The sequence below is a fragment of the Melozone crissalis genome, unplaced genomic scaffold, assembly GCF_028551555.1.
Source record: "Melozone crissalis strain CALT ecotype California unplaced genomic scaffold, PUWL_Pcris_2 ptg000042l_1, whole genome shotgun sequence".
Classification (NCBI taxonomy): Eukaryota; Metazoa; Chordata; class Aves; order Passeriformes; family Passerellidae; genus Melozone; species Melozone crissalis.
The window spans coordinates 13,754,970-13,767,241 of NW_026535820.1; the positions used below are offsets into that span (position 1 = coordinate 13,754,970).

The 12,272-nt window shown below is 41.7% G+C and overlaps 1 protein-coding gene across 1 annotated transcript in view; it reads left to right on the plus strand.

The window, feature by feature from the left end:
• The first annotated feature begins 2,114 nt into the window (after positions 1-2,114).
• Positions 2,115-12,272, plus strand: part of LOC128942572 (ras-related protein Rab-10-like) — a 31,953-nt gene continuing 21,795 nt past the window's right edge. The window contains exons 1-3 of the mRNA XM_054285126.1: positions 2,115-2,274; positions 8,217-8,277; positions 11,378-11,516. Coding sequence (XP_054141101.1) covers positions 2,115-2,274; positions 8,217-8,277; positions 11,378-11,516 — 360 coding nt within the window. The remainder of the gene's footprint in view (positions 2,275-8,216; positions 8,278-11,377; positions 11,517-12,272) is intronic.

Consider the following 12,272-nt stretch of genomic DNA (forward strand, 5'->3'; position numbering starts at 1 on the left):
CTGCCTTTGAAGAAAGCTATTTTGAGAAGGACAGCCTCAGAGCAGGCAATCGAGAAGGCTCCACAGCAAAGACAAAGCCTTAAGGTGTGTCTGTAAAGCAGTGTGCTGCCCACATGCATGCACCTGTCACCCCCTGCTACAGCAGCCATCACAGGACATAGGACACAGCACCATTGTTCTCGCTCCAGCAGCCTCACTGACAGAGGGACCAGAGCAGGGCAGACACACAGCTGCCTGCAGGCACTTGTCTGTGCCTGCTGATGTTACATTATCTGTGTTGGAGTTCCCCTATATGCGCCATCACCTCTGACCCATGAGAAATAGCAGAAGATGCCAGCATCTGATCTTCCCTCAGACTTGGGATAAACAATGGTTACTTCAAATTTCCGCATGGGAAAGCAGAACTTGATGGGGCTGCTGAGATAGCAGGGGATCTTTCTCGCAGGAAGTGTTCTGGTTTATGAAATCCACTCCTTCCCTACTGCAGGCAGTTACAGCCTGCCAACACGTTCTTCTCGTTTTGCCTTTATGAAGAATTTTCTCCCAGTTACCTCAACTGCAAGAATTTTCTGAAATATTAGGACCCTCACAAATTTTGGCTTAGATATATTCATGGTCGGTGTATATCTATCTATTTGCTATATTATTCTTTATTTTATGCAGCTTTTTTGGCCTCTTTTTAATCGAATCCCTGGCAAAGAGTAGCCATATTCCCCCCTAGCCTTTATTTTGTTGAACAAAGCAAGCCACATGCCTGCTGGTTTATTGCACAAGTCAGGCTCCCAAAACACCTTCATAATGTGAGATGTCACCTGAAAGTGTCCTGTGGGCTCAACTTTTTCCAACAGTTGCTCAAGAATGTATTCAGACTCATCAATACATAACCTTACTCTGTCCCTAATGGAAACACTTTAACTGATGCCTTTTTTCTAGCATTGGGTTTTTTGCACATTTCAGAGATCATTCCTAAAAAGCCCACCAAACTCAGCAGTTGATTTCATCTGTTGTTTCCTACTCCTTATTTCTCAGCCTGTCACAAAAATTCTCATTTTTCCAGCAATGAAGGAAATGTTACTGAGAAAAAGGTTGATGACATCCTTTGGAGATTTTCTACCACAAAGTCCTAAAGCTGACCAAGACCAATACTGTCAAGCTGAGGTGCAGGTTGATGTGAGGGGTGAGGGAGACATAAGCCTGAAATAATACTTGGCCTTTGATAAGGGGACATTTGTGGAGTCAGCATCCCTGGAGGTACTTAAGAGGCGTCTGTATCTGGTCCTGGTGATAGAGTTTAGTGGTTTGGGGGTTACAGTGGCAGTGCTGGGTTGATGATAGGGCTGGATGACCCCAAAGGGCTCTTCCAACCTTGATGGTCCTGATTTTGTCATTCTGAATCATGCTAGGTGGAGCTCACTGAATCTTATATTGTCCTCCACAGAAAGCGAATGTGTCACATCTACAGCTCTGATACATAAAGTCATCAAGTTGTTGCTTGAAGGGTTGAAGGTGAAATCCCATGGGAACTCATTGCAGGCCTAGATAGACACAAATATTTGCAAACTTTTGTTAGCACTTTTCATTCAAATATATCCTGTTTCTAAATTTATAACACTGGATGAGTTCCGTGCCCATGCTGGCAAATGGCCATGGCTTTATAATCTGGACAATGTGGGATTTCTGGCAAAAAAACCATCCAGACACACATGCAGCAAACCTACACTGCTGATATGGGGTTTTTTGGTTTGGGTTTTGTGTATGTGTGTGTGTGTTACAGGTCACTTTGACTGTCAGATGACAATAAATTAAAAGTGAAAAAGAGGAAATTCTTAAAACCTGTTTCCCCTGCCTCTGACCTAATGCTAGGAAGAAATGTGAAACCAGACTGTTTATTTCTGTACCTCACGGGGGAAGCGTCATGGGGGTTGTGAAAGTTCCCCGCTTCCTCCCTGGTGATGAAACGTCTTTAAAAAAAAAAAAAAAAAACAAAAAAAAGGGAGTATCTTTGCATAATTTCATAACGCGGGCTCGGGGCAGTGGCTGGCGCTGAGGCGGCTCCAGGCCCGCTCCCGCCCCGCCCCGGCGCGGCCCGGCCCGGCCGGCACTCGGCGCCCGCCATGGCGAGGCTGGGCCCGGCCGCGGAGTCGCGGCCGCTGCTGGTGAAAATCGTGATGGCCGGAGAGTCCTGCGTGGGGAAGACCTCCATCGTGCGCAGGTACACGGAGCCCGGCTCGCCTCCCGCCGGCTCTCCCGCCACTTCGTACATGGCCACGATCGGTGAGTGCCCGCCTGCTCCGTGCGCCTCCGCCCGCCTCGCTGCCGCCCCTCGCCCTCCCCTCCCGGTGCCCGCGGCTGGCACTCGGCAGGACCGGCGCTGTCAGGAGGTGTCAAACCTCCGTGAGCTGAGTTGTGCGGGTCTGCAGCCGCCTCCAGCGGCTTAAACCTTTGCCGGGGTGTCAGAACGTGTGTCACGCTGGCTCCAGAGCCACTGCCAAGAGCTGGCTTGTAACACTGTCCTTGCTGCTCGTCTGGGCGTTGGGAACCTGCTCCTGAGGTAAACTTGTGAAGACTTGTTCCTTCTTACTGCCCACTGAGGCCCTTCTGCTGTACATCGGTGCAGGTGCAGAGAAAACAGTACAGAGCCCCAGATCAGCTAGGCTGGAAATGGCCTCTGAGATCATTGGGTCCAACCTGTGACCAAACACTGCCATGTCAAACAGACCATTCCCTGAAAAGTTGGAAATAATAACCAGAGTTAAACACCTCCAGGGTGACTCCACCACCTCCCTGGGCAGCCCATGCCAATGTCTAATCATGCTTTTTGTGAAGAAATTCTTCGTAATGTTCAACCTAAACCTTCCCTGGCACAGCTTGAGGCTAATTTCTCTTGTCCTGTCACTTGTAGCCTGAAAGAAGAGGCCGATCCCCACCTGGCTACAGCCTCCTTGCAGGTACCAACCTCAGAGAGCTGTCAGATGTCAGTAAAAAGAGCCCATTTCATCAATATTTCAGGCTAGAAAGGGCTTTAACTTTGTGTTTATAATTTTAATAGCTTAAGGATATCTTCTACTGTAGTTAGCAGCGTGCATGATGATTAAAGCAGAGCTGTTGCAATGATGGAAATCATTAACCCTGCCAGACCATGTCAGTTCTGTGCTGGCCCCACATGCTGCAGCTGGTGGGTGATGAGGAGCTCCCCACTGCCCTGTCCATGTGCTGAAATCCTTGTCTCCAGCATGAAGATGTGTTATATGAGCACAGTGGTTTGATTTGCTGTGGACATTTTCCCAAATCCTCATTGGGAAATTTTGGTTTTTAAGAGTTTGTGTGTAAGAGTATTTTTTCTTTTATTAGATTTGATTTGATTTTGAAGAAAAAAACTAAATTATGCCAGGAAATTGTGTATTACTGCATTTGGAATATGCATAGTTCATTTAGACATCTTTCAATCTGGTAGGAGTTGTCATAGTGGAATTAAATACCAGACAGTAGCTGTGGCAGTAGTTGGTTCAGGGAATACTTAATGTACACAAGATGACTTGACCTGCCCACATAAGAATGGCTGAACTTTAACCACTTTTTATTTTCTTGCCTTTTCTTACAAAGCAGTTTCTGATACCAGCACAGACAAAGAGGGAAGACCACAACAGTAAGGTCAGGAAATTGATCCTAATAATAGGCAACTTGTTGCCAGGCTTAGCAAGAAACACCAAAGAATGGCTGTAAAAATAAATAATAGCTTTGTTGATGTGTTTTACATGGTGATTCCTGACGATGAGATTACTATTTTGAGATGTAATTTCTTTTACACCTGATTCAGTCCACTGCAGATTCAAAAAACTTTTATATGCTATTAAGTATATATTTCCCAAGTTGTGACTTGAACTATTTCAAGGAATAGTGAAGATAATAGTTTTTGTGACAGTTTATGGACTAAGATTAATCTCTTTAGTTTCATTAGTGACACTTATTATTGAGATATTTAAAAACTTTTTTTTTAAAAACGCTTATCTGGAATGTTAATGAATAATCCAAACATGGTATTTGCTACCTGAACATGTTTTTAAAGTTATTTCTGAAATACTGTGTTCCATTTAATTCCATTTTACCATGTGTTTTAGAGCTTGAAGTTGGAAAACAAATGGGATTATGAGTAGTGTCTTCCAGAAGAGTAGTGTTGGAAGTGGAAGGTTCCTTCTTCCTGGAGACAGCTGCAATGGAGAGGATGTCCTAGAGATTGTGGCTCCTAGTGATGTAAAGGAAGAAGACACATAGTGTTTTCTCAGTTTGTGATGTCTCCTTCCTCACTGTTGATAACCATTGGAATAAATAACTGGTTTTATTTGGATGCCTGCTTCATCAGGCATCTCAGTCAAATGATTCCTTTCTGTTGTACAGCCTATTAAATGCTCATCTGCTCTCAGGTGATTTTTCAGTTTACCTGTCCAATTGAAACAGTGATTTGAGTAGAGGGAAGATTATCCTGACTGTGCAGTCTTGCAACTTCCTGGGTTCCTGTGCCATCACCTTCCTTGGTGGCAGAGGGTCACAGGCACAGAAGTTAAAAGGTTGTTGAAAGTCTCATTTTTATGTCATCATGAATCACAGGTTTGTGTTACTAGGAGAGATCCTAGTGTTATTGCAGGGGGAAAAAAACAGACAAGCATTTTGTAGTAGGCTACAGTAGTTTCTAAAATGATGTATTCTATGAGAAAATGCAAAAAATACATCCACTGTAAATTTTCATTGAAAGTTTTTAATACAGCACCTAAATGCTCAAGGCTGGGTGCCTTTCCTCCTCATCAATGACATAGTTTGGAAAAATTATCAGCAGTTACAGTTTTCTAATTAAACTTATATGCATCATAAGTGGATGCATTGTATTATGAATAGATTATAAAGAATAAATGGTTTTGTTTAAACAATAGTATTGCTTATAAATTCATAGAGGTTTGTGAACAGCAGGACCTCCTTGTATACCAGTGAACAGAACTGTGATCTCACAGGCTGTGAGGTTATTTTGCTGTGTTATGGTTGCTGTGTTCAGGACCTGTGTTTTCTGTGAGAAGCATTTCTGCAGAGCTCTGAGTCCTCCCAAATCTGTTATAGTTGAAAGTGGTAAAACTTCAACATTTGGATTAAAAAGTCTATGTAGATTCCCAGATATTTACTTTAAAAGGGAATAAAGTAATCAACAAAAATGAACCATATTGAAGGTAAATGTGTCTTGTGTTAAGAACGCCAGTAGCAATCCACATATTAATTTTTTTTTAACAAAACTGAATATTTTTGTCACTCTTTGTTTTACTAACAAACCATCTTATCCCATGAGTTGCTTTTCTCAGCAAACCAGCAATTATCAGTACTTGTGACTGCTCAGACCCCTCTCTGCTTCAGACACTGCTTGATGTGTTCAGAAAAGAATCTGATGCAAGTAATGCACCAGCGACTAGGAGGGGTTGGGTTAAATATGGGTTAGGAGTAACAGGAGTAACAACCCACTGCATCTCACTGGGCCCTTGCCCAGTTTGGGCACAGGAGCTGCTAGGAACTGCTTCCCTGTTCCTGGAGTTGGAGATGCTGCATGACAGGCAGTGGGCTGGGTAGAACCTGCACAGGGGCTTTCACCACCCTCTGTCCATGCTTTCACTCTTGTGTCCTGCTAAACTACTCAAACTTGCATTTTCTTTGGATAGACATATCCAAATTGAGCATTGAGCATTATTGAGCATTTTCTGTTGGGAACGCACCAACTCTTTTGGGTGAAAAGTGTTCTGTAATTTTCCAGGCTAGCTGCAAAAGACCTCTTTGAAGAGGACTTCTGCAGTTGGCCAGAGGGAGGGAAGAGAGGGGAATTTCACAGCTGAATTACCCTGTGGCTGACTAATTTTATGCTTTCTGGACTAAATTGTCTTTGAAGTGTATCAGTCCTAATATGGGCATTATTTACTCTTTGGAATATAAAGAAAATAAATTTTAATGGCTATAAAAGTTGGAAATAACAACCAGAATTAGAGCTTGCACCCAGCATCCTCCTTCTTGGTTTTATTTGACAGCTTAAAAGAAGCAACTACATGCTGTTGCATTCCAATAACATTTATCTTAAGAGCTGTAATCAATGCTTGCTTTGTTATGTTGATCAGGTTGTATACCAGGTGGGCCTTAAAAGCATCTGAAATCCGTGAGCTGTCTTTGGCATTGTGTATCTCATTTTTCTTTTCTGTCTTTCCAATTTGCTAAGTTTGCTGGAAATTTCATATAAAGACATGAACAATTCATGCATGCAGAACATATTGACTTCTGTTTTTCACTAACATTCATTGACCTTTTAGGTCAATAAATTTTGAAGTTGACTTAAGAAGTCAATATGCCTGATTTTAATTTAGATTAAGTTTTAGTCTGATTCAGCACTCTGCTTCTCTTTTTACAATTTTTTTTTTAAAAGCTTATAGGCAATTTATTATTAAAATGTATGTCAAATAAGAACTTTTCCCTACAGTTGTGGTAATCCCTGTCTGGAATATAATTTTTTGCTGTGTTCCCAATGCACCATTTGTAAGTGACATTCCAGCCTCCCAGTGTATACTCTGTCCCTCTCAACTGCTTCAACATCAATTGTAGAAAATAATACAGATAATTAAACAAAACCATGTGAATTTCAGGAGCAAATGTTTTCCATCACGTTGGAATTTCACCTTACATGAGCAAATTTTACTTAAATCACATTTCCTTCTGACAGTATTAATTCCATCAAGGAAGCTTTGTTAATACTAATTACCAATACCAATTATATTATTTCGTCTTTCCTTTTCATTGAAGCTTCAATGAAAATTCATCAAGTGGAGGACATGATTATCATAATAATTTTTAAAATCCACCTCAAGTCCCTTACCCACATACACACAAAAAAATGGTAATAGCATTGAAAGTGCATGTGAGTGCATGCATGTGAGAGTGTACTTGTCAAAATTTTGTGCACAATACATCTGTCAGTAAAAAGGAAGGGAGTATTTCCTCTCCATTTTTGGTTTGCTGCCATGGGCGCTTTCCTTTGATAAAGTAATTTGGCTTGCACATTCTTACAGAAGTCAGTTCAGTGGTATTAACTTAAAATTTTTGTGATTTTTCAATCTGTTTGGTTCCTTCAAATGACATTACTACTGGTGTAAAGACAATGTAATTTTAAGTAGCTGTAGTTTGATCTTATGGAATTTTGCCCATACAGTATGGTCAGCTGTCACAATGTTACCTTAACTTCATTTGCTATAATTGACAAAAATAGCCTAATTGTTTTTCAGTGGGGGACAAAAGCAGTCATGGAAATTATCAAATGGTATTTCAAACAATGAAGTAATAAGAGAAACAATGCTTTACTCTGCAAAAATATGTCACTCTAAGATAGCAGCTGATAGCTTGCAGATTCTGATTTTAGAACTGGAACTTCAACAGCTCATAAATTTCGGTACCATCTAACACATCTGGAGTACTAATTTGACAATTCAATAAAGGAAAACACTATCAATCATAAGGAAAATATCTTTGAGGAAGGATCTGTAGTGTACGTAGAGACAACATTGTGCATTGATTTTAAGTGTTAATGCTTGCTTTTAGCATTGGCTTTCTGGATCTGATTTAGCCTGTAGAGCCATTCCTCTTCATTTTGAATTAAATCCCATGTATGTTCGTCTTTGCATTTAATGTGTACAGGCCAGTCCTATTTCTGCTCATGTACACCTGGATATTTTTTTAGGGATTTGGAAGTAAGGACAGAAAAATTGTGTTGCACATGTGACAGCTGCTTTGTAAGCATTTTTCCCTTCCCACTCGTAGCTGCCATGCTCTTGAAAATCACCAGTGTATTTGCACAATGTGCTGCTGTGCATAGGCCATGAAACTGCTGTCATGTCCCTTGCCAATCCATGGTAATACTTAATTGTAGTTTCAGAGTATCTTCACCTTTGCTTTGACCTGCCCTTTCTTTGCTTGGTATTGGCATTGCTTTGTGTTGTATTTGTGCAATGTATTGGCACTCAGCGGTGAATAATTTCCTTTTAAAGCTTCCATTTTGAGTGTATGTGGTTGGCTAGTTATTCTTTCTATGGTATTGTTCCTTTTCACTTTCTGTTTAAAATTGCATGATAACTAGAGCTGAGAAACAATCTTCAAAGAGAATCCATGTTATTATGAGAAATGTTACAGATTTTCCTTTTTTCTTTTAGGCATTGATTTTAAAGTAAAGCCAGTAATGTTTAATGATACAACAGTGAAACTTCAAATATGGTAAGTTTTAATTAGTATCACAGAAGAAAGGAACTAAATTGCATTATGACGTGAAAAATCTCATCTACTTTGAATTGTGTGACTCCATAAGGTGCAGGTGCTCCTACTAGAAAATTTTAAAAATTGAATTTAGCCTGGGAGAGTACTGTTTTTTTGCAACAACTAATGGAAGTTAAAAAGAGGGCTGTCACCGGGTTGCATTAGCAATAAAACTTGCAGCATGCAAACAAGTGCAGGTCTGTGATCCCTTTGAAGTGTATTTAATTGTGTGGAAGCATTGAGGAAAGTGACAAAGCAAGAGGATGTTACATTTCATTGCCCATCAAATGTATGTTCAAAAGGGTCAACAAGAAAAATTACTTTTGATAAGAGGAATCTTTGGGAACGTGCATTCTTTATGGTTTTGAAATTTTTCTAAAGGTTATGTAGGGCTTCTGACACCTGGCTCTCCAGGCATCTAGTACTGAAGATTATCTCTATATACCAGTATTTAACTTGTCAAGGAGTAAATCTGTGTATGAATTATCTGACCAGTATTTAATCTGCACTTATTTCATCTCAGGCTTTAATGCAAAAATAATAGAGGCTTGTTTATAGTTTTAAGGCATAATTCATAGAATCATAGAATATGCTGAGTTTGAAGGGAACCATCAGGATCATTGAATCTGACTTCTGGCCTTGCACAGGACACCAAGAATCACACCGTGTGCCTGAGAGCATTGTTCAAATGCTTCTTGAACTTTTGTCATGGTCAATAGGTGACAAAGGTTTTTCTCTGGGTGAAAAACCTTTTCCTGATAGCCAGCCTGCCTGCCCCTGACTCAGCTTCAGGCCATGTCCTCAAGTCCTGTCACTGGTCATGAGAGTGAAGAGATTGGCACCTGCCCCTCTGCTTCCCCTTGTGAGGAAATTGGACTGCAATGAGATCTCCCTTCAGTGTCCTCCAGGCTGAACAAACCAAGTGACCTCCGACACTCCTTGTATGGCTTCTCCTGTTATCATGGCTCTCCTTTGGATGCTCTCTAAGGGTTTAATGTCTTTTTTATATTGTGGTATCCAAACCTGCCCCCAGCACTCGAGTTGAGGCTGCCCCAGAGCGAGCAGAGCAGGACAATCTGCTCCCGTACCTGGCTGGTGCTGTTGTGCCTGATGCACCTCAGGACATGCTTGGCCCTCTTGGCTGCTGGGGCACTGCTGGCTCATGTTCAAATTGCCAGTGACCAGGACCCCCAGGTCCCTCTCTGCAGCCCTGCCTTCCAGCAAGTCATTCTCCAGTCTGCACACAAAACCAGGATTGCCCCATCCCAGGTGCAGAATCCGGCACTTGCCTTTGTTAAATTTCATGCAGTTGGTGATTGCCCAGTCCTCTCATTTGTTGAGGTCTCTCTGCAGGGCCTCTCTGCTCTGGAGGGAGTCAACAGCTTCTCCCAATTTAGTATCTTTGGCAAACTTGGTGTCCCTTTGAATCCTGCATCCCAGTGGTTAATGAAGATGTTGAAGAGAAGTGGGCTGAGGATGGAGCCCTGCAGAACCCCTCTGGTGACCAGACCCCAGCCTGATCACCCCATTCACTGTAACCTTTGTGCCCAACCTGTGAGCCAGCATCTCACCCATCACTGAGCATGGCTATCCAGCTGTGTGCTGGACATTTGGTCAGGAGGGTACTGTGACAGACAGTACCAAAAGTTTTGCTTTTGAAGTCCAAAAAGATCACATCTACTGGCTTTACTAGATCAGCTAGGTGGATTACCATTTTAGAGAAGGAAGTCAGGTTCAACAAGCAGGACTTTGGCATGCTGTGCTGTCTGTGGCCAATGACTGTATTGTCGTGCAGGTTTATCTCCCAGAGTAATATTTTTCATTATTTTACTGGGCACTGAAGTGAGACTGACAGGCCTGTAGTTTCCAGGGTCTTGCCCTTCTTGAAAACTGTGACGGCTTTACGCAGCTTCCAGTCAGCTGGGACTCTCCAGACTCCCAAGACTGCTTAAAAACCAAGAGAGGCTTTGTGATGACATCAGCCAGCTTTTTGAGAATTCTCAGATGAATTCCATCAGTCCTCATGGGTTTGTAGGGAGCCAGCTGGAGAAGCAGATCCCACACAATTTCAGGGTCAACTGGGTGTTGATCATTCACACAGTCATGGTCCTCCAGCTCAGGGTGCTGAGACCCCCTTGGTCTGTCAGATCTGTGTTGAACACAAAGAATGCATTAAACACCTCTGCTTGTCCATGTCCCTCTAGGTGAGGTGATCATTCTCATCCTGTAAAGAGCTCATGTTATTTCTACACTGCCTTTTGCCATTCATATATTTGAAAATAATTTCTGTCTCCCATGTTTCTGTCAGCTTCAGCTCCACACAGTTTCTCCATACAGTGACAGACAGAATCTCTTTCCATGTCACCTGACTTTGCTTCCACTGGCCATGCACCTTTCTTATTCATTTTATTTTCCATCAGGTTTCACTCATGCCAGTGATGTCATGTCTCTGGGACTGGGACAAAGCTTGGAGCTTGTCTCATTTGTTCCTCTTGCTTGGTGTAGTAGTGTAGAAACATTTCAGGGATGGTGCTTTGTAGCCAACATGTCCTGAAGCAGATTGAGGGATCCCATTTGTGTTTGTTTCCTCAAGTTTTGGCATTACATGTAAGAATGAGCATGTCCTTTTATTTTATGGCTTTTTCCCAAAACCTGTCTTCCATCTAAACCAGGTTGTTGTTTGTATCACAGTTGAGAAAGGGGTTATCAAAATATAGGGATGTCATCTGACATCTTATCTTTTTATCACCTGAATTATTTATATAAAGAAGGAATGGTGGACTTGACATTACTGTCAAGTTTCAGCCACTGGCTTGGCTTCCCTAGTAGGACTGTATCATACAGAATGAATTTCCAGTGTATTTCTTTTAATTGCTATATCTGGCGCCCAGATTTTCTGTCATCTGTGTTTTTTCTTTTTCCTTTTGTGTTAGAGTACATAATTTAAAATTTGAACAATACTCCTTAGAGTAAAGTAATCTTTCTTGGGGGTTCTGCAGTCTGATAATCTCTTTTTTGTTTGTTTGTTTGTATGTGTGTGATTTGTTACAATTTCCTTCAGGGATACTGCTGGCCAGGAACGGTTCCACACACTTAGTACCAGCTATTTCCGTGGTGCACAAGGCTTTGTTCTCGTATATGACATCACAAATCTGAAGAGTTTTCAAAGTATAACAATCTGGATAAATGACATATATGAGGTAAATATATCTGTCAGCAATTGATCACTAAATGAAGGTAATTAATGTGTCATTTTAATTGACTGCATGAGAGGTATTCTTGTTCCTGTATGTTTCTAATCAGAATTTCTTGCATTTAACTCAGCACACAGTATGATAGTAGAATTACTGTCATCTGAAACTGTAACATGGCTTATATTTAGGTAAGCCCCTGTTGATGGAAGAATGTTTTCTGAAGTACTTCTAAAACATAGCTTCCAATCCTTCTTTGTGCATGCTGTATTGTGGTGCTTTTGTCACTGGTTGTGGCTAAGCATAGATAGTCTGCATGAGCTCATCCTGGGATTTTAATTAGATTTCATATCAAAATTCTGTATCACAGCCAGTGATTTCCCTTTCCTAATTTCATTACTTCAGTGTAGTTACCTCATCCCAAGATCAAAGGAATTAAATATCCTCTTTGTCCTTGCTGCATATTCCTGGAGAGGATGGTTTCAAGAGGGAGGAAGTGGGGTGGGAGGCTGTTTGGTTAGCTCAGCTGCTCGTGGTGCTGCAGTCAGAAATACGTGCTTTCATGTGACATGGGAAGTGATTCAACAGCACATGGCTGCCAGACAGGGTATGTGTTCCACTGGAGCTTGTCTGAGCCCTCTGTGCTTTGCTCTGACTTCCTAATGTGGTAGAAAACTAACCCAGCAAAAGAAGCTGAGTGGTTTTTCTGCTCTATTAGTGAGTTTGAAGGGCTCATAGAAAGGTCTGACACTTACTGGGACTGCA